Source organism: Tyto alba, unplaced genomic scaffold (assembly GCF_018691265.1).
Source record: "Tyto alba isolate M040663 unplaced genomic scaffold, T.alba_DEE_v4.0 Super-Scaffold_2, whole genome shotgun sequence".
Lineage (NCBI taxonomy): Eukaryota > Metazoa > Chordata > Aves > Strigiformes > Tytonidae > Tyto > Tyto alba.
This window is the reverse complement of record NW_024881282.1, coordinates 90,351,833-90,379,207: the sequence shown is the minus strand read 5'-3', so window position 1 is coordinate 90,379,207 and position 27,375 is coordinate 90,351,833. Positions and strand designations below refer to the sequence as shown.

Genomic DNA, 27,375 nt, shown 5'->3' with positions numbered 1-27,375 from the left:
CTTTAAGCATGAATTTTCCTTCAAAAGACATCGGCCCGTGCCAGCACATGGCGCTTTCAGAAAATCTCCAGGAAGGACGGGGAAGCCCTGGCATGCAGGTGAGGAGCCCTTCGCCGCTGCGCAAGGCTGAGCTGCCCTACCTTGGGCGGGCTGAGCAGCAGCTGGTGGAAGTCCTTTAGCCGTGGTTCAATACCATGTAAGATGCTGCTGTTGACAGTGTAAGACCTTTCAAATCCCTGAGTGTATGAGTCCATCAGTCCTTCCACCCTGTGTGGAAGAAAAGCACAACCATTAAGATTCAACAAAAAATGGTTTCCAGTCACACCGGCCATGCTGGTAATTTTCTCTTGAAAAATAACTATAAATATGAAAAATAATAATGTCCAGCTACTGGATATAAACTACATTACATTAATATATCATTTACAAGATGATATTCACATAATCAAAACTGTGAGTGAGATGAGTGGGAAGATGGAGAATAAGCTGTCTGCAGAGCTGACAAAGACAAATTACGGAAGTGTTTCCCGGTGTCTGAAACTTCTCAAACATCTGAAAAGTAAATTACATCAGCAAGAGTTAACTATAAACATCTGTTACAACCTGTAAACCTTCCACAAGTGTTCAAAAAGTTGTACACAAACATACTAACTGATGAAAACCTTGAGCAGGCATGTAGCTGTGCTCAGAATCATACCTCTTTATTGGCGAGCAGTAAATTACAACCACCGGTACCAGCCCCTTCCAACAGTAGTCTCACATTGGAATAAAAGAAACGCTTTCATTTCAGTAACTAAATTTAATTCCAGCAAGAAAGGAATAGGCTAAATAGGAGCCCCTAAGCCTCCAACTCATAAATCTTCAGAGATCTTGGGCATAAGAAACAGCAGAAACAGTATCTCAACTTTTCAGTTTTAACTGCACATGGCTTTCTGACTAGCAACTTGTTTGCCCAGTGCCATCTTCTGTCCTGCTCTCCAGTACCTCTTCCTAATCTTCCATTATCTCCTTGACTCATCTTTATTTTCTCCTTTTTTAAAAATTGAGATTTTCAATGCTTCCCTCCCTCCCCAGAACTCTCTTTTGCCTTTTCTCTCCTCTATCTCCATAAAAAGAAATAAAAGCGGATATCATTTAAAAAAAAAATTTAAATTATACAGCCATATATATATATATGCACACATCATCACACAGATTACGCATGCTGCATCATATCCTCCCCCACTCTGCATACATCCTGCTGCAAGATCTCTGCTATTGCAGACAAGACTTTGCGGTACGCGTGGAAGAGAACTAGAGGAGCCCACAGAAGGGCCCAGCTGCCAACTGGTACAACTGCCACGAGGTACAGCCACTGCATCAGAAAACCCAAACAGTTCTTCTTGTACTTATTTCTAGACAGCACTTCACACTAGGCCAAAAAATTTCCTTTTTTGCCTAAGTAAAACTAGATTGGAGTTCCTAAAATTGTTCTTGCTAGGGAAGCAAGTGCTAACTTACCCAGAGCGCCTCGTTTCCAGCAATGTTAGAAGAACTTGTGTTCCGTTCACTATGCAATTTTCAGTCTGCTCTCCATCAAACATATTCTTCAGGAGTTGCTCCACACATTCCTGTCTGTTGATCAATGCATACACACAAGCAGTATAAGAATTAGAAGTATTTGGCAGTTGCTTTAATCATAAAATATCAACTTCTGGGTCTTCGGGACAAAAAGGCTGCCATTTTTCCTTTTTTTTTTTTTTTTTTTTTTTTCTTTTTTTTTTATTGTTTTGTTTTAAAAATAAAGATATTCCTCTCTAAAGTCTCATCTCATAAGCGTGGTTCTACACCAGATTTCTGAACTTGCCCACTCATCACTAAGGCAGGACCTGGTTATAGACACCTAGACTCCAAACCAAACTGTTGTTTTCCTTTATCAACAGGATACACCTCTTAGTTATAAACTGGAAGACAACCCAAGTGTTAGCTCAGTCAATTTAATTTATTAAAGACAATATGAAGCTATTAGCTGACAGTCTAAAATTATCCATCAGAATTGCAGAAGGCAGACAACAACGGTGGAAGTTGACCCTTGTCATTTGCCAGTGGCACAGGAAGGACTGGAAACAGAGGCCAACAAATGCAGGCTATAAACAATATGCACATTTTTAGTAGTCTCAGCTATTACACCCTTGAAATATTTTAATCAATTCACCGTCTCTGAGTCCTTAAACCAAGATAAGATGCCTTCCAAATACTGACAGACTCGGGGCCAGGTGCAAGGATCACCAAGTGAAGCGCTGAAGACTGCTGGAGTCAGAAGGAATGACGACATTGGTCCTTTCTAGCGCTCCCAGTTATTCTGACACGGCCTCAGAACTGAAGAACAATTAGCACAAGGTAACAGCCCGCTTTTCTCTCTACTCTTTGCCATGCTAAATGAATAATAGATACGAGGAATACGAGGTTCAGGCTGGCACTGTTGCTCATCTACAGTTACCGGGCTGCAGCAGTGCCTGCTCCCACCTCGCTGCTCAGACTCCTTCCCCATGCTAATTCTGCGGGTGTTAATGACAGTTCTCCAAAATCCAGTGCTCAGCAAGCGCCTTTCTTGGCTTGCCAAGTCACATGTCCAGCTAAAAACAGTATTACTCAAGTTCACAGTCTAATTTTGACTATTTTCTAACATTTGAAAAAATCTCATTTACATTTGTATAAATAAAATATGAGATAAAAATGTAAAATACATGAATAATGCATGAGATAGAATTATTTTAATAAGCAGCATCTAAATACACTCCATCAGCACAAGCACAAGAGGCAGAGTCAGGAAAAAGAAGTAACAGTTTACTGTGATTAACTGAATTCACTTTTATTGCATACAGCCAACAGTTATTGAAAATCCAGAGTTGATATTTATTCCGTAACCCTGATCACGACTCCTTTTTGTTGCACTAGCTGATCATTAATTCATGATTCATAGATTAAAAAAAAGTTATCCAAAGATCAAAAAAGGTTGCCAGCAATGCTTGGGAAGAGTGGCCAATAAAAGTAATGAGATGTGACCTTCAGCAGAAAGGCAAGTCATGCAAAAAATCACTTTTGTTCAAAATATTTTTTCTTCTAAGCAGTGAAGTGGTACACTGACTTTCACAAATGCTTTTTGAAAGCGCAGAAATGTTTTTATCTATCTCCTGGAAGTAACAGGCAGGGCCTGAAAACGTGCAAAGCGTATACACGGGGGACGCCAGGGCGGTGAGGGCGACGGGAGGAGGGGAAGAAGCTAAAGTCCATCTGAGTAAAGCACGAGCCAAACCTCAAGCGCCAGCTCTGTATTACACTTTGGACTGTCGAGGCAACTTGCTTCAATCCCACCACTGGTGTCCCAGGGGCTCTCCCAAAAGACCACAGGCAGCGACCTCCTGCCCTGCACACGGCGGGGCCCAGCGGCCCTCCCCAAAACTACGGCGACAGTCTCCAGCTACCGAGGACGTCCACAAATGCCGAAAGAGCCTGCCAGGCCCGGCGCCCGCCCTCCGCGGCCCAGCGCCGTGAGCCGCGCCTCTCGCCCAAGGGCCCGGGCTGCCCCGGCGAAACGGCCAAGCCGGCGGCTCGCCTCCAAACCGGCGCGCGGGCTCCACAACCGGGGACGCGACCGCCGCCGAAAAGCCGGCCTTGCGCCTCTTGGCGAGCACGAAGGCAGGCTGCGGGCCAGCAGGCCAGGCCTGCCTCAGGCCTGCGGGCGCAGAAAAGGAAACGCAGCCCTTGAGACAGAGCGTCTCCTTGGAGGGGCAGAGTTACGCGTCGGGCCCGCGGCAGATCCGGTGCACGCCTGCAGGGACCGCGGCTTTTCGGTGCCCCTGCGCAGCGCGATTCACGTCCTGCCCCACAGACACCCCCGCCGCTCGCCCACCAACCGGGAGGGAGGAACAGCAACGTCACGTAAATTGAGAAAGCGCTGGGTCGACAAAAACGCGCGGAAGAGGAAGCTTAAGCCCTAGTTACAGAGGCCACACCACTCACTGCAAGCCTCTTGTTTCACCCCTTTTCTGCCCAAACGGCACCTTTAGGCCTGAAAGAGCCTTTTTTGGTTTCAATCTCACGTTGGATCTCCAGTAAATGTTTTCAGGTTTGAAGCAGATATAGGAAGCGGTAAACATGCCAACATAAATAATTTAAAACTACATTACAAAGAGCAAAGTAACAATGCCAAGGGAATAGAGTCAATTCGAAAAGTCAACATTTTCTGGTACACAACTCATATTTAACGTTATTTGGGAAATAACTCCTAACAAAACTACTCTTTGACAGTTTCTCATCAATATATTCCTTCTGCAATATTAGACAAGTTAGCTCTGGACTTAAAAATAAAAAAACACCACCAAACTTCCAATGAAAAACCTCGTTCCAAGTTTCACTGCAAGTTGTCTGGGCATACAACCGCAGGTTCTGAAAAGAAGTGCCGAGCACCGCTGGCTGGGATCACAAGCATCCTTACATCCTTTTTTCAAGAGAACACCTTCTTTCAAATGTAACTTAATAAAACCTGGAACACTACCGATGCTTCCCTTGCTGGCTGTCCACCAGTACCATTTTATCACTAGATTACATCTTTAGAACAACCCAGCACACCCCAACAGTTTCCAAACGACGGAAATCACCAGATTCCCCTCCCCACAGTTGTTTAGTGACAGATTACCTTCAACAAGTTATACAACTTCATCTGCAAACACAACAAAACACTTACAAACCAAAACAGCTTTTCTACTTTTTCCAGCCAAACTAGCAACCCTCATAGAAGACAGTAACACCTCTATTTACAAATCTTCTCTGCAAAGTTTATCCGTAGAAGGTGGGAAATGGTTAAACCAGTGAGATGCCTACACTGTGACATGTCGTCTCCAATTAAAGCATTGCACAATGTTTCTGAGCCATGACGTGAGCTCCTGATGGCACAGGGGACAGGGCTCGGTGGAGAAAGAGTGAGCGGACACTAACTCTAAGGTATGAAGGGATCCCCAGGGACGGCGCAGAGGGAGGAGATCTGAGTTGTCACCATCCAGCCACAAATAAACGGGGTAACTTTCTGAATGATCAGGGAGGGCTAAGGAGGCGTTTCAAGTGTGCAGGCTTGCTTTCAGGGCTCAACCACATTTGGAGAATAAAACCAGGGCGATTAACGGTCCAAAGTAACCGGCAGGCAGACAGCCTTTGGTGAGACGTATCAGGCGGTACCCCAGCATCACCCTATCTCTGTGGAACTGCGTGCAACTCAAGGTTCCCCTAAGTTAAGACCTCTTCAACTGATATTTGACTCAGGAGCCAAAAATAACATGCCAGAGGACACTCGGGGTGTGTAAGCTGACCTCAGCAAAGGTTGGGAGGCAAGCTGATAATGCCCCGTACAAAACAACGTGCACGGTGACACGCGAGCTACTACGGTGAGAAACTCCTGTGGCCACAGCATTTGCTTCCCCATTTTGATGAAGAGCAACTTGATGATCTGAAATCCGTCTATATGGTGCAACACGTTCACCAGCGGGCAGTGAGAGTCTCTGATTAGCCAAGTATGACTGAATCACGGAATCATTGAGGTTGGAAAAGATCTTTAAGATCACTGAGTCTAACCGGAAACCCAACACTGCCAAGTCCACCAACCATGTCCCTAAGCACCACGTCTACATGTCGTTCAATTACCTCCGGGGATGGTGACTCCACCTCTTCCCTGGGCAGCCTGTTCCAGTGCTTGACAACCCTCTTGGTGAAGAAATTTTTCCTAATATCCAATATATACCTCCACGGAACACCATCAGTACCGGAGTTTTAAGATTTATCTTTGTGGTATTTCCCTCAAATATTGCCATCACAGTTCACCTTTCTCCAAGTTCACTGTGAACATTTTAACACACTCACTAGTACTGTCTCGTCTCGAACCAGGCTGCGAGCTCTGGGGATCAGTAGCCCCGGTCTCCTGCCTTCATACAGAGCTACAAACCCCAGAAATCTCAACAGAGGCAGTTAAGTGATGCTACAATTTCAAAGCAGTATTAAGTGGCTGGCACAAATGTCAAGAGTTAAGCAAAGGCTTGACAGGCATGCTTTGTGACTCTAGAGAGCTATCAGTAAGTGACAATATTTGCAGCAGTAAGTTTAGCAACAGTCCTCTGACAAGTACTTACGATTCCAGTGCTGTGAGAAGTGGATCAGGCTCAGGTATATCCTGGAGTTGATTGCTCTGGTCTCTGCTCAATCTTATGATATCACACAGGGTCTGGGAAGCATTTGATTGCCTCTGTAAACAATGACATAGAGCACATTTCAGGGCTAGCATCTCGACTTGGCTCACTCTGGCCACCAAAGAAAACTGAACCTAGCTGGGAACGCAAGAAACTGAACAAATCAGAATTTTTCAGAACAAGTGCTACCACGCTCTCTATTATTCATCTGCTAAATACAACACTGATGTGAATTATTAGAAGCATTAGCAGATTTTAAAATCAAAGAGGGCATCTTCCTGAACTTAACAATTAAATGCAGTTAAAGATTTCAGAAAGCGGGGATTCTTTTCTCATCTTCCTGACCAAGTGTGTTATCTTCCAAATTTCAAATACAAGTATTTCATTCTTCTCACTACTCAAGAGGTTTACTGCATGAAGAAAAATGAAGGGCTTTATAAAACCCTTTACAATTTAATTACTATGGATTAAAAGACTTTAAAGTAGTATTTTGATAAATTAATCATCTCATTCCGGCTCTCAATCTAAGACTCCCTGTAGCTACTGTAAGTATATGATCTTACGCTGTATTGCAGCATTCACCCGTAAGGCAGCACGGCTGAAGGCATACAAATCAGCATGTTACTTCCCATTTTTTCTCTCCAAAGGGGCAATTTTGGCTGTCATGAGCTGGGGGAGTCCTGGTGTTGGCATTAACGCTACACCAAAGGAAGCCCGTGCCACCCGGTTCGCTGTGCTGCCGGCACTCGCAGGAATCTGTAAGTGCCCCCATCCCCTTCCAAGTCAAAGCTGGCCCGGCGGAGACCAACACGCTGCCTTCTGCTATTCCTGCTCGGCATCAGGGACGACAGTCAACACCCAAATGTGAGATGCCAGTGCAGGAAACGGAAATCCAGACCTACAGCTCCTGCCTCGGACGTCTTGTGAAAACTGCCGCAAGGAGGAAAAAGCACTCATAAAATTTAATACTCAGAGTGTCTTTGTCATGGGCTCAGAGAACTCTATCTTGTAGATTTTATAACTGAGCACCTACTTACTAATGGTCTCAAAAAAATGGAAAGTTACAACGAACTGGTTAATTTTAAGAAGTTTTCAACAGCCTGTTTCAAATAGCAGGTTCCTACTTAAATCCAAGTAAGTTACCACCGAGTGTAGATACTGAGATGACCTGATGCAGCAGCAGAATGAACTAAGAAAGTGATAGGAAAGTAAGTCAAACCAGATTAAAAATACAACAAAATGTTTTGGTACTGAGCAACCAGAGGACAGGATGACCACCCGTACAGACCATCTCTCATTATCGCCCTCCGTAAGCCACCGGGGCGTTATCGAAGAGCCGGAGAGTCCTCTGGAACTTACAGGACCCGCTACCCACAAAGACAAAACTTAGTCTTGTCATACTCACGTCCTCGTCCTGGCTTGAATGGATCAGTTCCACAAGTCTCTGAATTATCTTTGCTTCATTAAGCCACTGGAGGGAAAGGAAGGGGGAAAGAAAATCCTTGTTTGATATCACAGATTTCAAACCAAGAGGATCTTGGAGAAGTTTCGCATAACACAGGGTTTTCAAGGAGGGAAAACCCTTTCCTTCCATTTCATAATCAAAGCCACAGGCAGTATACGAACTCCTCTAGGCACAGAGATGCATTTTAATTCGCATCAGTATGTACACCCTGTCCATGGAACTAAAAGCCTAAACACCTTTGGAAAACTTGGGCTAGGTCAGTCATAAACACTATCTCATCTGAAGAAGCAACAGCATAATTCTCAACATGTTCTTTTCCTACCATTTCTTATTCTTACAGTCTTACTACTGTCTACACTAAATCACTTCTCAGACTTGAGGTGATGTAACGAAGCTGCTGCTGTATCTCGCCTCCTTGCTCTGTGCCAACTTCAGACTACTTCATTCCTTTTCCTAGTGCAAGCTACCACTTTATCTCCCTTTCCTGACCACATGCAAACCAAGAATGCCATCTGCAAATCATACGTTCCAGTTTTTCCCTTCCCATCATTCCCTCCCCTCCATCTGCAAGCCCAACTTCTCATTTCCACCCAACCATTTTCACTCAAATTTCTACGGTCTTCATCCCAGGCAAATGGCTGGATGTCTAACATCAATCATACTAATCGGTCAAATCAGCCAAAGTAATACATTCCCAGTTGCTTTTGAAATGACTGACCAAACATTAATTAAAAGGAAAAAGACTCTGGAGGTTTCTGCGATGATATAATCTTCCATCACTCTTCAGATGAGTCATGGAGAAAATGAACAGTCTCCTGCCTTCCACTTCTTCACGAGAAGGCTCTATGCATATCTTCTCCCCCGAACACTCATTTTTATATTATCTATTCACATCACTTCAACTATAATCCTTAGGTTGACTCTTTACCAGCTGTGCTCTACAACCCCTCCTACAGATCTCATCCTCTCCTCTCCAATGCCATGCCGAGTACGACGTATGCCTGACTTAAAACAAAAATTACAGATCACCATTTTTTGGTGACTTTTCCCATGAATAATACTGCTGTTTTCCTACTAAATCTGAAATATCTGACTTTGACTACTTTCTGGTATCCCTTATTATTGCAAAAATACTAATGCTGTCCCAAAATCTTCCCAGCATACAGCTGGGAAACAAAGTATTCCATTCAAGACCGTATTTTCAGATCTGGTTCCTGTGCTTTCTTCTTCTCGACATCCAGTTTACATAGAAGTTCAAAAAACTGGGTTGCTAAGACATTTTTCCTCACCAGTCTCTTTACCAAGCTATCTGTTCAGATTCCTCCACTGGTTTCTAGTTGTCCAGCATCACAGTTACCCTCCCGAACCTCCTTCTCCAGACCACCACGGCAGAGTTGGTCACAGCTGTACCTTAACACATCAGTCCCGCCGTCTCCATTCCACTAACAACTGTCCATTCCCTCTTGGCTCATTTAGTCACCGAGCATCTTTTCTCATCTCCCTGTGCCTGAATGTGACTCCTGAAACCCTTCTTTCAAATCCAGAGACACCGTCTTCTGAGTACAGCTCAGGTAGCTGTCAACTGGCAATTTACCAAAACTGCTTCATTAAAAGTAATGTAATTCCCCTCATTTATATCTTCTGAAAAACAGCTGCTCAAATCTAGCAATTATGCCTCCTTGCAGTCTCTGTAACAATAAAATCACCCATCTCTCCTCCCTGCTACATTGGCATGTTTCATTTTTCATCATCAATTACACGCCCCGTGTTTGCACAGCACCATGACTACGAGCCCAGAGTTTGACTGCAATCTCTGGGTATTTCCACAGTATTAACACACTGCAAAACTTCAATTAAAAAAAAAAAAAAAAAGAACACCAAAACCCACCAAAAAATTTACATCCATTTTTACCTGTGAGTTTCCTTTCTTCAAATAACAAGCTCCATGGACACGGTACAGTGGGTATTTCAGCCTATTTGTTGCTTTGTGCAGAACCTACTGCCAATCCGTGTCAGCAGAGGAATTTTCACCTATTGAAGTTCCATCTACCCTCACGACTTCCACAGCCCAGAATAAAACTACTTATTAACACTCCTGCATTAAATGTATTTTCTTTCCCTTGCAGAGTGCAGCAAGTTAAATCCCAGCCCTCCACTGCAGTCTCAACTTTATCCTGTACCAACACCCTCCCCCAAGCCCCACATCAGTTGAACCTGTGGGCCCTATTAATTACAAATGGGAGTTACACATTAAGCAAGGATAAAAAGGTTTGCTCTTTTTGCCTGGACTGCCATAATAATGGGCTCGGGGGGGAGTTGGATGGCCACAGAGAGAGGTACTGCAGAGAGGGAAGCACCATCATTCATCTGAACAAAGGAATTACTGTTCCTGGGAACTGAGGGACAGAAGAAACAAAGTTCAAAAGCAAAAGAAAACCAACTGAAATAATCTGTTAAAATCAGAAGAGCAATACTAAAATTTGGTGAATTAAGAAGCACCTAGCAAACCTGGAAGAGATCACCAACTCTGTCTTGAAGCTGTTGTCAAAGAGATGGACTTTGACATTCACAAGAAAAGGACTCCTCAAGCAAAACCTGTGGCACTTGCAGGACCTCCCTACCTGGACTGAAGCACAATAGCGTCACCCTCCACATCTCCCTTAAGAATGGCACCTGAAACACAAACCCTTCTGACCTCACGCAGCTCAGCAGCGTGTTTACGCTCACTGAAAAATGACACACTTGTAAGGAATTCAGGGACAGAATGCTTGCACATACGTGCAACTTGAATTATTCTACAGGAAGACTGCAAGACGTGGGGCCAGCACGCAGGAGGCGGTTGATTTGCCTGCAAACAAACCGGGCTCCTGATTAGGGAGTGCCGAGAGAGGGCACGGTCAACCGGCCCCCAGGCAGCAGGGAGCTTCTCCTTGGTGGAGATAACGTCCCTCACCCGCAGCAGGACTCACTCTCATCGAGGCACTGTGCTGGCAGGCGGTGGCAGTTCTGGGTGGAGGTGAAAAGAAAACGTAGTATTACGTTCTGGATGAATGGAATTCCAACAGGGTTTTTCTGCAGAGACCGTGGAAGCGGTCAGGGTTTCCTGGACCCTAATTTTGCATGGAAGAAAGAATAGCCAGAGACTGCAGAGGAATTAGAAGATGGAGACTCCCAAGTCGGGAGTGGCTGGGAGCTGGAACGTGGGAAAAGCCCTTTCGCCACCGGGAGATGTGCACTTACAGAAGAATGGCTTGGCGGTAGCAGGCGAGGAGGAACAAGCTTCCTCAAGGGCGTCGTCGAAGCCACCTGAGCTGGAAACTCTCCCAGGCGAGAGGCGGCGGCGGGCGAGCGTGGCTGGAGTGTCCCCTTCTGCGGGGAAGGGGGAACCCACTCACCAGCCAGCTCTGGTGCTTCGGCCAGCGTGCTGCCCGCCAGCAGCTCGGAGTCCCCCCCGCGTGCGCCGAGACTGCCAAGGCTCGTCCAGCCCTCGGACGGCCGCTCCTTCCTCCCGGCGCCCCGGGGCACCGGCACCACTGCCAGGGACACCTCGGGCGTATCACCAGGGCCCTGCTGGGGCCAAGCCTTGGATCAGTCCCTGGGCTGCCCGTCACATCCTCTGCCAGGTTCAACTCCGGCCAAGCTTTGGCTTTCCTAACAACATCGCTGCCTGCTCGGGCAGCCTCCCACTGCCGCTCCCGGGCGCCCCAGCCCTGCCCCACCACCTCCACGCCGTCTGTGGGTGCCCGAGCTCAGGCAGGGGTGCCCCGCGCACCCACAGACCTCCTTCCACACCTGCCTCACGTTCTGCACATCGGGATGGACCGTTTTGTCTAAGTACTAACTCTTACGTTTCTCTGCGATGACTTCCCTCCCACATAACCTGCTACTAGGCTCAAGGGCCAGGTAGCCTAACAGCAGAGCTTACCAGTTAAAAAAAAAAAAAAAAAAAAAAAAGTCAACACTGGTGACCAGTACTGCTAAGTGTTTTCATTAAAGATGTGGAAAATGGGGAAAAAACACACCTTTAAGTTTGCAAACAATCCCACACTGGGGGGCAGCAGCTGATATGCAGGAGGGGAGGAACCTAGACAAGCTGGAGAAATGGCCTGGGAGGAACCTCAGAAGTTCGAGAAAGGCAAAATGCAAAGTCCTGCCCGGGGGTACCGGGGTGACCCAGCCAGGAACGGCTCACGGAGAAGTCCGAGGGGGCCCTCAGTGGACCCTGAGGGCAGCCAGCAGCGTGAGAGCAGGGACTGCTCCCCTCCATTCAGCACCAGTTTGAGCATCAAGACTCTGGGTCAGGCTGGGGCTCGCCAGCACAGGACAGACACTGCAATAGCGCAGCAGGTCCCGTGGAGGCCCCTGAGATGGTCGGGGCTGGAGCACATGAGGTGAGGGGACAGGCTGAGAGCAGGGTTTGCTCAGCCTGGAGAGAAGGTGAAGGGGAGACCCTCCTGCGACTGCTCACTGGCCTGGGGAGAGATGACGGAGCCAGGCTGCTCTCGGAGGTGCCGGGACGGGATGAGAGGCACAAGATGCACCAAGGGAAATTCCAACAGGATATTAGGGAAAATCTCCACTCGAGGGTGATCAAACACTGGAAGAGGATTCAGACAGCTCCTGGAGAAAAGCGAAAACTCATCTGGCTAGTGATAATAGTGAAAACTCATCTGGCTAAGGCCTTGAGCAATCTGCTTTAATGGGACCTGCCCTGCGGAGGCAACTGGACCTTTTCAGGCATCTTCCAATCTGCATTATGCTATGACTGAATTGTTGAAGTCTTGAAGGGTCAATACTGAAGAAAGTCTGTTATATTAGGATGTCAACAAAACTTCATTTTCTAAAACCTGCTGAAAACATACCTAATAAGAGAGTGAGTTTGGCTTGGGTATTTCTAATCAGTCACAGTAAAAGAAAGTTCGTGCTTCATTATTTAAGATGGCAGTCAAACAAGGGAGCCGCCTTCACCAGACCAAGCTGTCTGATCTTTCAAGGATCACATTATCAACAGTCACTTCACTGAGGCAGTCGCAGCAAGCTTTCCTCAGCTGAGGGCTGACCTTCCAGTAGGGCAATTTTTGTTACAAGAAGAAGATATCTGCATTAGTCTGATCTAGCCCTGGGATCTACGGTTTCTTTAGGATAAAGACGGCATGAAGAACATGCCCTTTTCATTCCTGTAGTTTGTTACCCATGAAAGCAAAGGAAAAAAGCAGGACAATGCGCAGTAGGGTGGTTTTTTTCTGTGCTATGATCACTACCCGTGGTAGACTGACAAAAAGGGTACGATACCCTGGCTACAAGCGGTGAAAACTGGAAGATCAGTTCAACCACGGAGGTGCTGAGCTTGCGAGGGGTTTCTGCAGAAGCCACGGTCCGTACCTGGGCACTCTTCACCAGCACCCAGAGAGAAAAGGCAGCTCCAGCCAGGACAAGCAGACTTCTCTTCAGAACAACAGGGAACCCATTCTCCCGATTACCACGGAAACTGCCTCAGGTGTGTCGAATGGTGCAACCCACTCTGCAGCCCAACGGTGGGGTTTGCAGTGAGATCCCACGGACTCACTGTGCTCCAGCTGAGCCACAGCAGGTTCTCTCCTCCAGACCTTAATAAAGACAGGCTAATTCTCCTCCGGGAAGATTACACAACAGAAGCTGTAATTTTGGTCACTAAGGCACACATGAGAAGATGAAGTACGGAAGAGATATCCCCAGTAACTGGACCTGCTTCGCATAAATTCCCAGTACATGCCAGCAAAATCAGATGTGGAGTCTTCTCACAGCGGTTGTTCCTCTTCACATTGTTCTAGGTAAGATTTTATACTAACAACATGCAGACAGAGGACAGACTTCTTTGATGCCACTGATCTGTCTTGATATTAAAAATGCTTCACAAAGCAACCCATATCTGAGCTTTCTTGCCGCACAAGAATTAAATTATTTAAAGTCAGTATTATTTCTTTCACAAACACAGAGACATTTCAGGATCAAATGACACCGATCAAAGAGAATATGCTGTCATCCATCTGCAAAATTTGTCCAAGGATACCAAAATGTAGGTGCCTGAAAGACAAGCCTGCCGGAAGGACCTCCTTAAAGGTTTCTGGTGAAGACCCTTCTACTATTTCCAATTGTGGGACTCCAGAAATGGGGAGGAACCAGGGCTGTAAAGATGCAATGTAGGGAACAGATTATTTCACTTATGTCGTGCCTACCCATGGGCTGCTGAATCTGGAGGCTTCCCTGTCCAGCGGTGCTTCTGTCCAACCCGGGACAGAACTATGGAGAACAGCATGTGCTAGCAAGGCTTTTTCCTGATGGCACAGCTCTCCAAAAGAACAAAATCCGAGCTACGTGAACAAAGCATTCCTCTGTCATGCATGAACAAAAGGAAATGGATAAAGAGTTATCATATTTGCACGCTAACTGTATGCCCTCAATACAGATCAAGGAAGAGAAAGGGGAAAAATATCACAAACCGTAGCTCTGCAAACAGTTTAAGAACATATAAAGTGGCACCTCCACCTTCTTTCTGCTCATATTCATCCACTTCTGCTCCTTTCTCCTCCCTTATCATTGCACAAGTCCATGCAAAAAAACAACAACCCCAAACCAAGGAACTGAGCTGGCAGAAAACAATCCTGGCAAAGAATACAAATAAAAGAGAGGTGTCTTCAGTTGGATCAAGCCCCTAATCCACGCCACCTTACAACCACATGAACACTTCAGCTGGCAATGATTCAAGAGGAGCTGGATGGGTAGAACAGGCAGTAAGAAGGTGAAAGCAGGACTGGGACTGCCTCTTTCTGTGGCAATGCCAACTTCCAGCGCTCACGGAACTGCTGGCCCAGCTTCACTCAGCACTGGAGGTCAAACACTTGCAGCAGCACCGCGAGAACCTCCACCCTGGCTGACATCATCTGCGCAAGGGGCAGACGAGGACGCTCCAAGCAGACACTTCAGAAGGTCCATTCAGTAGAGAACAGAGCAGAGAACGGAGCCACCAGCACTGTCCAGCTATCACAGTCTAAGGATCTCTAGAATGGAAGGCCAGAGAATTAGACTCGTGCAATTACGAGGGAGTCTCTGACTTACTGAGTCAAAGCAACAGTGTGGACATCAAATCCCTAAGGAGAGGTGCTGTGGGACTTGTTATGCAGGATATAATTTTGTTTAACTTAAAATATCATCTTCATAAATCTGGCACTGTAAAACACTACCTTTTCAGACAGCAAGAAACATATAATGAACCAACTGAAGTTCAGAGAAGGATTCTGCCAGCACAGCAGTGTCAAGTGGGAAAGTAGCCTTTTCACACCCCTAAGTGATGCACCCTCGACAGCAGCGCTTTCTAGTGAAAAACGGTGCTTCTCAAACTTTACTTTTCCCTTTTGTTTAGTCATCCAAACACAACGTAGAAGGCATTTTGTTGTTCAGATGACATTCATACTGTACTTGCGAAGTAGCTGGAACGGAACCTGGAGACCCTGATGAAATGTTAGACCTCCTCAGACACCATCCAGGAGCAGCGTGCATCAATAGCAGGGAAACCTTCAAATACTAAACTTAATTGCTGTCACTGTGCTACAAAAGTAATTGGTAAACAGCTAGCCAAAAATCTATGGCACAGGGTGTCTATCCAAAACACTAGCTACTGCAGGGAGGAAGATGTGCAGATAGGGAAAAAACCCCCTGAATATGGCATTTAAAGATATACTTTGAACATACAGTCGGGTTAGTGAATGACATTTGCCTGCAGGCTTAACATATGGATAGAGCAATCCATCAGCTGGAAACTGTTCAACAGAAGATGACAACACATGGGAATTTATGACAGAATAGATGAGAAGTGAATTAAATGCACACAGATGAAAAAGTGCAGCTCAGATCCAGAACACAAGATAGATGGACTCTGCTGTGCGGCTCGGTAAGGGGTGCCCGGCCCTGGGGTTACCACCCAACACGCTGCTCGGCAGAGCACTTTCTCCTGAACTGCAGCAGGTGGGAGTGGGAGAAGAGTGGCTCAGCACGAGCGAGACCCTGGAAAGATCAGCCAACTGCAGCTTTACGAGTTCCTGAAAAATTAATCATAATACTTCTCCTCTTAGTAAAACTCAAAAGAGCCTGATACCTCTCTGAGGCGTCCAGCATCCCGAAGAAATTTGAAGACTGCTTTGGGAGAGCAAACAATTTGCAACCATTCTAGCTACTAGCTGACAGACAATCTTTTTTTTCCTGATGTGACGAAAAGCTAAAGCATCCATGAAGTGTAACTTTTATTTCTAATACCTACCAAAAATCAAGACTGCAAATTACCTTTTCTGGAGACTTAAGTTTCTGAATATATTGCCGAAACTGCTGGTAAGTAGCTTCTCTAAATGTTCGATCCCAAATTTCATTATTGCTACTACTTCCTGTTTTTCTGAGGAGAAGTTCTTAAGCCATCAGGTTATCAGATGCTTGGGAATATTACTTCTATTAAGACTATTTGCAGAAAAAAAAAAAAAACCTTCAGGTGTACCTCCAGTACCACTTGGTATCTTCACTCTGTTTTCTTTTTTTTTTTTTTTTTTTACTGTGAATTCTTTAACAGGTAGAATTAAGCTGAGAGGAAGGGGTTAAAATATATCCCACCCAGAACTGCCTGTTTATGGATGATTGCTATTTGGAAACCTGGATATCTGGAAGTTTCCTGGACAGAAGCCATCCATCCAGGAAAAACACTACTCTGTTAAAACGCCGTTTTAACATCAGAATTTAAAAATAGCTGCATTTATCTCGGTAATACTTCGCAGCACTATTGCAATGTCGGGCCTGGCCCCAGTACCTCGCCAGCTCTCAGCAGGCCCGAGCAGGGGGGAGCGAGCCCTGCCCCCGGGCCACCGTGCCCTGGGAGGTGGTCGGACCGTTTCTGCAAAGCTGCTTCTCTCGCAGTGAACCCGCCGTCAGCCTCCGCCCCCGTCGGAGGCTTTTTCCTCCCATCTCCTTTCTTGGGATTACTACTCGACGCCTAACCAACTGAACTGCTGACTTTCCTGTCAAAAAACGAAGACCTCCTTTCACGGGTGAATGCCCATGCAAGTCTGGAAGGATGGGCTTGTGCCCGTTTTTTTTTCCTTCTCTGTAACAGCGGGTGTGCTGCACGAGGCACCATAAGGCTGAGAGGAGGAATCCAGCAATGGTAATCATCTACTGTGAGTCTCTGCAAAGAACATTTATCGACTCAACTCCGGCGTGGTCAGTGCTCCAGACACAGAAGACTCGGGCAGCAAAGCTTGCCAAACAAAAATCCTGATGTGGGCTTCAGTGACTCCAGTACAGTTTTCCATCTGGCACGCTGCTCTTGTGGTTTATTGAGAAGGAGCTAAAGTGGGATTTTTTACCTCCAGTCCTGCACATCTGCCCAGTGAAGTGGGGATGAGGCAGCTGCACCCAGGCTGGGCTATGAAGGGAAAAATGCTTGTCCTACGTGTAAAGCAAACTCCACATTTCAGTAAGGTATTTTATAAGGTTGTCTATTAGAGAGGAAGGGGAGGGAGGAGGCACACCACAGCATCTATAAAAAGTACATACACCTCTGAACACAGCGAGGAATTAAACAAGTTACTGTCCCAAACAATCAGTCTAAAATTCTGAACACTGGGGAAGATTACAAATTTCCTTTGTCAAACCTCTACAGCAAAACCAGCTGGGATAAACAGTCGTTGCCGTACGGAAAAAAGAGCTGAAAATCCTTTACTGCCAGGGACCGAACGAGGCTTCTCCTGCCGTGCAAGCCACAAACAGGCTGAAATACCCAAAGTAAGCAGCACGCAGACTCAAGCACTAAGAAAAATAGTTTTCAGAAGAGTGGATCCGCTCTCATAATAAATGACAAAAAGAATTCTGTTTCCTTAAGATATAAACAAACAAAACCCCTTGTTCCCAATCGCATAAAGAAAAAAGCAGTAGGTTCTCACATTCAGTACTTCCTGCCGTAGAGTTGCGGGCTCCACACAGCTGATCAGACGAAGCAGGAGGTCCATCATTGCTGATGTATCTATATGCTTTAGCACCAGGCTAATAAATTTGTCTTTTTTCCTTAAAAACGCAATCACCTAAAAATAAAGGTGTCATCATCAGTTGCTAGTACAACACGCAGACATGGCACACAGAACTTCCTACACTTCACCTTCTTGCCTCAACCAACCAACCTCGATGCAAAACAGCTACTAGGTTGAGAAATTCTCCAGAAAACGAGAGAAGAGAATAACGCTCTCGTTCCGAGGCAATACTAAATCGATTATTTTTAGCTACCTTTTCTTTCCTCTCTGCCACAAAGAAACCCAAGCCCACAGAAATAAGAGCGTCAAGAAGCTGGTGAAGCTGGAGAATTTTCCATTCCATTAAGGCTCTCTGACAGCCTTCGTTTAAAAATTAAATTTTGAATTGGAACGCATGTATTCCTGAAACACCATTCAGCTCATGTTTCCAGCACCCCTTTTATAGGCATGAGACTGAGGCATTGCTTATGTAACGAGTCAATTCTGGGCAGTGATCAAAGGATGCATCAATATGCCTTAGTACAAAAAATAAAGCCTTAGCTGTGGCACAGGAATATCCCAGCTACTGCAGATCTGAAACCAAAACTCTGCCAATGTGTCTAAATCAGCCAGCATCTCCCTCAGCTGAGGAACCCGAAGAACTTTTCAGAGACCACATTTCAACTCCAACCTTGAAGAGTGTGGCGAGCTACTTTCCGCCTCCAAGAATACGAAGAGTTCACGAGGGCAGCAGTGATGCTGCCACACAACACAAACAACGCTAGTGAATTAATTTGTGCTTACGTATCGGGACAAATCCGATCACTACCTGTTCTGTTTTCCTTGCAATGAGATTTCCAATAGTCTTACTGAAGAAACTGGCAAGCAAAGGGTTCAAAGGAGGCTCGTGATCCAAGAAGTCATAGAGGATGTTCAGCAGAGTTTCATCCCCTCCTAGCTTGTCGTTGATCTGCGGCACATCCGAGGTCAGCAGTTCACAGGCTGTGTTTGGATATCTGGAAGGACAGAACCAGAGCAACTAAAGGTGAAATGAAAACTCTCAAGAAAATCTTCCCTTATTAAAGTTATAAGGAGTAGGAGGATCGCCCTTCCTGGAGACGGGGAAAAAAAACGCACTAGAAACAAGGGTCATCTACATTAACGGCACATTTTAAGGGAACGCTATTTCCTGTAGCACATCATGAGGTTTTTTAACCACTGAATTATGCATCTCAGCTGCCTTCAAACTGCATTAGTTCTGATTTTTAAAAGTAATGCTTAATCAGCTTCAATGCACTTAAAATCTCTTAAAATCTTTTAACGTTAATTCATTAGTACAACTAAAATTAACCCAAAAATTGAAGGTTGATTTGAAGAATGCATATTTTAGCAGGTTTCTGAGAAATGCTTCTTTCCACTACTGGAGCTGAATTAAAAATGAGCATTTTTTTTTTTTAAATATAATTTAAATTTAGAGACAGAACATTAGATCTATCACAAAACTCCTAACAAATGAGCATACGCTATGTACGAGCAAGCAATTCATAGCCAAACTTTTGAGTTTCAATTTTTCAGTAATGTCTGTACTCTTCTGTAAAACTAACTTGTTTTCACAAAATATTACTATTCCTGGTTTAGATAATTTTACTCACTTAAATCAGAATATGAAATTATGTCTGACAGCTAATGAAATCTTTTTTTTCCCTGATCTTGCTCTTGCTCTTCCAGCTGGTGCTTTTAGAAATAGGTCACATGTGCTATCAGAAAAGGTAATCACGTGTTTCTAATTAATATTATGTTTATGATTAGACAAAGTCTCACATATGAAAGCGCATACCTCACTTCCGCGTTTCATTGTTAGATTAGTGTCTTAATTTCACATTCTAGCTACTGTCCAGCTACAAAAAGGGCTTAAGAGAGCTCCTTCGAAAAAGACCTATTCACCTCCACCCCCAGGTTACCGCAACCAGAAACAGCAGCTCATGAGGGCTGCGAAATTCAACCTAGCACTGAACTTGAACACTATTTTCGCAGTTTCAATGATACATATGATCCTAGAGTCAAAAGGCAGCTGGACTTTATTTTTAAACCATGATTTACTCTTACCCCACTAATTGTTTAAAGTCTGACGGGGTGTGCTCAAGCGGTTCTAAGCGCAAAGCGGCGACTCTGAGCACCAGAGTTCCTGCTGAGTGCCAGTTCTGCCCCGTGTTGCCTAAAGGAGTTTTTATTTGTTGCCAAGTGATACAGATTAAAAATAAAACCTGTCCTTTACAGTTTGAACATTTTCTGTCAGTAAGCAGAGCTGGTTGGTTTTGCTTGTTTGTTTGTTTGGTTTTTTTCTTTCAAAATCCAAAGCAAATTTACTATGTATTTTAATAAGACAACTCAATAACATTTAAAAAACTACAGAACACACTTGCTGCAAATGCTTGTTCATTCTTTAAGTAGTTCATTCACTTTCCACGTAAAAAATGTGCCATTCCATAAGACAGAAGCCCAACAATTTCCCACTTTTAATAATTCTGCAAGATCTAACAATTTTTGTAACTTCAGACACAAGCCAAATCCAAGACCAGTATAAAACACTCCTGCAATAATATGCCTGTCGCTACAACACAAAGGGAATACCTTCACTTTTGCAGAACAGCGAAGCTGAACCAATCTTTCAATACACAGCAAGTTTTTTTTTTTTTGTTCCCCTAACCTCAATCTCAAAGGAGAAAACCAGGCAGAAAAGAGCTGTAGAAACGACTAGGTACCTCTGACATCCCTTCCCCCTTTGCAGGAAGACCTGTGAGCGTGTAACAGAATCCGAGTTGAGCGGTTTTCTGCTGTTTTTTTTATCTCTTAGTTGAAACTAGTCAGATTTCTGCTCAGAACCTAACTAACAGAAAATCAAGATGAAACCTTAAGGGCACCTCCCAAAGCTGAAGTGGGACCCCCTGCTCTGAGCTCCGACCTCCCACCGCCCTGGACACAGCCATGTTTCCTGAGCTGGCGACCGCCTGTCAGGGAAGAAACTGCAGAGTGCTTGCAGGGCTTTGGAAATTCCAGCTCAGCTCCTGAAGTGACAAGACAGAGACTTCTGGAAACCGTACCAAAGGAACACAGAGGAACGACGGTGACAGTACCCCCGTACGCCAGGTCCCGCCTGCCGGAGCACGCCGCCGGGTGAAGACACCGCTAGGGCCGCTCTCAGGGACCAGACGCCCGGGAAGGAAGGTCCCTCCCTCTGATGCCACCCGGCCATTCTTGGCATTCGCCTCTCTTCCGTGGGCAGACCTGCAGCTCGCTCTGCAGCCGACTGTCCCGTTGCCTGTCCTCCCCAGGGGTTTGCCTTTGCTGTACCCAGGGGTTTTTCCGTCCCAGTGCTGTACGCAGGGCTTCGCTGGCAGGATGCTGCCACTGGCCCTTGCCTCCTTTCAGTTCACAGCTCAAGCCGGAGCTGCCTTTCAGTTTTTGTGCTTTCAAGTGCACCATTCTGTGCCCACCTTTACCCTAATAACCGTGACTGGTTTGGTTTTCTTACATTCACTGAACACAGTTTTTATTTGGGAAGAAACTCCACACCTCAGCCTTCCCAATTTAAGCCTTACTTTACTCATCACACTTCCACTTGGTTCTTAACAAGGAGAATACTTCTTGCCCTGGTAAAGGGTGAAGACAAGTGTTACAGGACAGTAACTTTTCCAGTACATGCACTGAACTGCTCTGTGTCGAGCCTTGTGCTTTCGGTCCCGAACACACGCTGGCACTCACTGTTTATTGAGCAATTCCAGCACACTACCCACAGGGACTCCGAAGCCTTCCCCGAGATGTAAAAACTAATCGAAAGCCCATCGATGGGTGCATGTAGCTTGGGCCATCAGTCACTACGCCGTCAGCACGGACTGCATCTGCTTTATTACTGCTCGGCCATGTAACGGCATGAAATATTTCTACCGTTTAACTAACCTTAGTGATTTTGCATTATCAACTTTCCACATTTACAGGTCACCTCCCCTGTTTCACACGCGAATATATCAAACAGCACAGGGCTCAGCAGTGCAAAACCAGAAAGCTGGAACTGGCCGTTTTTCCCTCATCTATATTTCTTCTCTTTTAACAGTTATTGATGACAGAGCCCTCCCTGTCATCCCATGACAGCTTGTCTTCAACAGTCTTTGATAAGGGACCTTATCTTTTTCGGCTGTGTTTAAGCCACATTAGGCATACCACCGTTATCCATGTGTTTCACTGACTCCATCACACTCTGCTCCTGAACTGCAGCCCCAGGGCTCTGTGATGGCCGAGAGCCGGAATTCAGAGAGCTGCCTGTGAACCACCGTGCTATACCAGAAATTCTCCCACGTGCACAATGCAGAAGCCAGATTTACTGGCTCACAGACCCTTCGTAAGATCTGGTGTCCTATCTGCCACTTCCAGTCCACTGCCGTTAAGGCTGACTAGCTGAGCAATTTCATATTTTAATTCCTTTAAATCATTGGGGTAAATATCAGCCACTCCTAACAATTATTCTACTGATCCTGTTCCGCAGATGCTCCAATTTGAGACAGTTCCTCAGATCATTCCCCTGTAAAGGAAGACACCACTAGGCAATCTCCTGAGAAGTCTCTGAAGTGAGCACCAACACAGTTTAGTTTTATTTTTTGCTATGGTCCTATCTTCCTTTACACTTGGACCACCCATCCACCCTACACATTCTCAGAGACGCTTCCTTATTTTGATGGGTTTAGCGTATTAGTGGTTTTGCCTTTAGCAAACTGCTGCTCAAAAATCCCTTCGTCCAGTCTCACGGATTACCTCGCCACTATATCCTTTTTCCATATCTGGACACAACTTCCCTTTTGCGAGGATGTACTTTTACCTGTAATGGATTATCCATTTTTAACCAAACCGATTTTCTACATTAGGATTTTTTTTTTAATCTTTGCAACACAAGCTCTGCATTTACCACGAGCCACTAAAACATTTCTAGGCCAGCTGTGAGCTTCTTACCCTTTCACAGTACCATTTACTTTCTAACTAGCCTCCTCATATTTACTTAGTTCCACTCCTAAAGGTTAGCAAAACAAATCCCAAGCCCATGATAATGCTGTTTATGTCTTTTCTTGCTCCTGCGAGGATGTTAAATCTAAGTACATTATGGTTACTATTACAAAGTGATTTTACAACAGTTACATTTCTTAGAGCCCCCAAGGGTATATGAAGACTTATTTCTCTTTTTTCTGGCTCACTGCTCCATGCAAAAGGCATTCACGATTCCTGAAAACTCATGCACCGTGCCTCCCTGTAATATCCATCCTGTCAACAGGGGGATAAATGAAACCTCGCATTGTTATAGCACGTTCTGCTCTTGCAGACTTTACAGGCTCCAAGTTTCACACAGTCGGATCTAATACTTCACCCTTTCTCTTCAGACACCTCATCCCAACCCATAAGGTCTCCACGCTGCAGCTGAGGTATCTCACTTGGCACTCAGCCCTCCATCCCCTAAAGCCCACTCTCACACCAGCAGAATCTACTCTGCCTTCCCTGTAAGCTGTACTTCTCATTACTGCACGGTCTCAACAGGTTTATGAGACACCCTAGTACATCAACAAGTTCATTATAAATAGACGTTACAGTTCAAATAGTTTATACACCACTTTGATTGCTACGGGTCTTCATCTGGTTGCTTCGTTTCCTCTTTGCCGTCTCCCTTCTGAACTTTATGAACCTCTATCCTACCCACATTTCAAGAATAAAGCATTTTGATGATTCCATTTCCACAGCATGCATCATTCTGAGCTGCATGTCCTTCCAAACCTATCGAGTTTCTCCCTTGTTCCAGTTTAGAAACTTTCATAACCTTTTCTTAAGAGCCAAAAATTGGATTCCATTTGGATTTAGACAGAGCCCATTCCTCCTGCTTAGCCTTTATTTATTCCAAAAGCTTCCCCAGTTTCTAATAAGCTTACACCCTCTTTCCCCTCTCTAGTGCCTCACCATGCTTTGAAAATGCTTCTCTGCCTGGTCTACCTATGGTACTGGAAGCGTTTCCAAAAAAAATACTTCATAAGGATCAGCTCTGTTTGTCCTGGCAAGCGGGTCACTACACAGTTCTCGTTGCCATCTAAAGACACACTTACCTGTCTATAGTGTACCACCACACTTCCCACCACTACACCGGCTTTTCGAGCAGGCACCCTACAGGCCACTCTCAGAAGAGGAAGGGGATGGAATGCCATCATCTGCTGTGAGCCGGGTGAGTGGACTGCTAACGTAAGGCCTTCCCAACACAAGATTGTCTCCTGTCTTGCCAGCACGGGGGCCCGCGCCGCTGCAGGCTGGCCTCTTCCCACCCCTGCCCACCTTTTTCTGTGCCTCCCCACCCGCCAACCCGGCCCTGAGCTGCCTAAACCACACGCTGCCTTCCAAAGCCCATGAAAAGGCAAATCACCCTGCATGGAAAAGTCAAGGACGCTTGGGAGTAAACACTCTCACACTGAGCTTCCCTTTCCATTTCAGTTTGCATTAAGGACTTGGCTTCTGGGGAAATTTTTGTGTCCCCACCTTCCCTTATTCTTAATCTGCTTGGCTGCAGTAGGAAAAGGTTTCCGCTTCCACCTCTGAGCACACAGGATCAGAGATGTAAACCATCTTCCAACAGCAGCCCCCAAAATCTCAAACAGAACAGGACTTAAAAATACGGTCTGGTTAGCTAAGTGGTAGCGTATTCTGCAGTGACACGGACAGTGTGTGAGTCAGCACTGGCATGGTACTGGAATCCCTTCCTCTCCTCCAGCAAAACACACCCAGATTCCAGGAAAGGACCCCAAGTCTCACATCATTCAGCATCTCCTCTGCTCAGCTCTCGGCACCAAGGGAAGTACTGCCCATCTGCTCCGCTCAGCCGTCTGGGGTTTGAGCTCGTCTCGGGTTAGCCGTGCAAACGGTATGGATAAAGGGCTGCAGTGAGCACAGAGCCAGTCAGCCCATCAGAACCCAGGTATTCTGATTAATACAGGAAACGCAAAAAGTCCAAAGACTGTTGTGTGCCACATCCCTGATTTGAGAGTACCTGTACAAAACTTTCATTTGTAGGAGAACAGTATAAAACTAACACTCCTGGTTCCTGGTAATTCACCTTTCGTAGCAGAAGCTTTGCAAAAGCAGCCATATAATATTCCAAGTTACTACATAATGTATTTCCTGACATGCATTTACCTGGAAATAGTCACCTAAACACAGCTGAGCAACTGCCTCACCTAATAATAAACCTAAACAATACTACCATTTCTTCTGTGGATTTCAAGCAACAGCAGCAGTAACCAACACTGATCCATCCCCACAGTGACAAACTTGCCTGGTTTTATTTATTTATTTATACACAGAGCAGCCTTTTATTTTTACATAAAGAAAAACAAACTCCCCAAATCCAAAATGTAAATATTTTCAAGTATACATTTAGTTAAAAATGTATAAACACAACTTGCTATGAGAACCAAACACATCTAAGGAGTTGGCCACCGTAAGAAATAGGTGCGTTACAGCGTTAGGCTCTCTCCCCAGCTACACAGTCACTGAAATCAGCAGGTTTTGCATATGCAGCACAATGAAAATATTACACCTTTCATTCACTGTACAGCTCGCTTTCTTTTGTGGGCTTGACTGCTAAAAACCAATCAAATTCAGAAACTTCTAACTCAGAGCAGAATGCTCTTCACTTGCAGTTTTGGTCAAAATGTACTAAAAAGTACTTCTGAGTTACTGATCATTTTGCTTGCAAAACTTTGAACAAACGGCAAAAGATTTTTTTTTTTTAAAACAAACTCAATATTAAACCATTACAAATAAAGAAACAAGCTTCTGAAGATTCACTACAAATAACAAAATGCTGTGAAGTGTTTCACAGTACTCGAAAGCCTTTTCCCAAGACCAAAAGGGTTATATCCACCTCGCACCAGAGCATTCCCAAGACCAAGATCTCTCACTCAGTTTTCTTTGTACAGGAGAGAAAACAAATACCTACTTGAAGCGGACCTTCTCATCCATATCCACAGGGGGCTCATGTGTGATGAGGTTGACCAGCTCCTCCATGCAGTGCTGCTGGCAAAGGAAGTCCAGCAGCTTGCGGTTCTGAGCCTTGCACTCCTGTAAGATGTCATCTTCATCCATCAGCTCGTGAAGTGTCACATCTTCTTTATCCAGCAGCTTGTCCACATGTGATGTTGTGTTCAAATCAAACTTCCAGAACATGTTGATGGGACACAACTAGCTGTAATGCAAAAGAGCATGAGTTAATCTTCCATCTGTGCTATTCATTCCTCCTTTATAATTCTGAGCAGAATACCTTAATACAGCTGCCAGCCCGCTTGTAAAAATGAGTTCAATTCTGTAAACAAAATTAATGACTTTTTGCACCAGAAAACTAACATGACTTTGATTACAGCTGTATGGTATCGACAATGGACACAATATATGCACAAATTAACTTTAACTGCAAGTAGCCGGAACTGAAAAATCAAGGATTATGTTCATGCACAGAACTGCTTTGCTGGATTAGAGTCAAGGCTGGCCACAGACAGGGAAACCACGCTACTGCACTATAAACAATTTGCATTAAAGGGTTTGGGAGTTTTCCACATTATTTGTATTTCCGAGTCACGCTCCTCAGCCATAATTGCAACAATCAATGATTTATGTAAGTGGAAGAAAGGCCTCCAATGTATACATAACAGCAAGAGATAGAGATAGACCATTATTGGAAAGTATTAAAAAAACCCCACAACAATCTTCTGGACGCTGCGATAACATCAGCAAGCCTAGAGCTGAACTGCTAACACACACAGTAAACCTTACGGAATACTAGAATACACTATTAATCTCCTAAACATCGTAAAAGTGTAAAACTGTGAGTGGTCTTTTGCGGAACAGAAGAGTCAATTTTGTTTACCAAAAACAGAAATGCCAAAAGGACACTATAAATCAAAGCTAGAAATAGAAACTCAAGGAATGGCCTCCTTGTCCTACACGTTCTGGATCTTAAGTCCTCATAAATAGTTGCTGAAAGGAAACCCTCCTCACCATCACCCTCCCGCACAGGAACCTTCACATCGTCCCAACTAAATACAAGAGATTTTGACGCAGCTCTTTTGCAAAAGTGCTAAAAGTGAGATCGTGCATGTAACAAAAAACCAACGACCAACTATTAAAGACTGACTCGAGCTGGAGCCCAGGCCCACACAGCCCCGGGGAGTCACCTTCCGTTAGCAGGGCCCAAGCGCTGCCCCCGCCGCGGTCGGTCCCCTCCGTGCGTGCCCGGGGGCCGCGGCCCGACCCCGCTCGCAGCGGTCCACGTCGTCCCCCCGTGCCCCCCCCCGTGCCCCCCCCGTGCCCGCCGCGGGTCACCAGGATCACGCACTGTATTTCAGAGGAGGTTTCACTACTGCTGTGTCGATTAGTAAGAATATTCCCCTCCAAACAATTTTCGCTAAATATAGGGCACTGCACTTTGTATTATTTGTTTTCATCCCACTCCAACCCCCAGTGCTTTATTCCTGTTATCCTGATTTTTCTCTACATGAGCTCTGTTAGTTATGTTTTTCCAGTTAGCTTCCCCAATATGCTTCAACTTTTAAGAATAGTTATTAACTACATCAAAACAAGACAGTGTTCAGACTATCTC

General features: G+C 45.2%; 1 protein-coding gene across 2 annotated transcripts in view; it reads right to left on the bottom strand.

Annotated features, from left to right (window-relative positions):
- The window catches only part of PPP6R2 (protein phosphatase 6 regulatory subunit 2), a 109,147-nt gene that overhangs the window by 36,347 nt on the left and 45,425 nt on the right, over positions 1-27,375 (bottom strand). For both annotated transcript variants that reach the window (XM_032987119.2, XM_042792021.1), the window contains 7 exons: positions 25,720-25,965; positions 18,532-18,718; positions 17,640-17,777; positions 7,621-7,686; positions 6,159-6,271; positions 1,501-1,614; positions 141-267 (listed from right to left, as the gene is read on the bottom strand). In XM_032987119.2, the coding sequence (XP_032843010.1) occupies positions 141-267; positions 1,501-1,614; positions 6,159-6,271; positions 7,621-7,686; positions 17,640-17,777; positions 18,532-18,718; positions 25,720-25,946 (972 nt within the window). In that variant the 5' untranslated portion in view covers positions 25,947-25,965. The remainder of the gene's footprint in view (positions 1-140; positions 268-1,500; positions 1,615-6,158; positions 6,272-7,620; positions 7,687-17,639; positions 17,778-18,531; positions 18,719-25,719; positions 25,966-27,375) is intronic.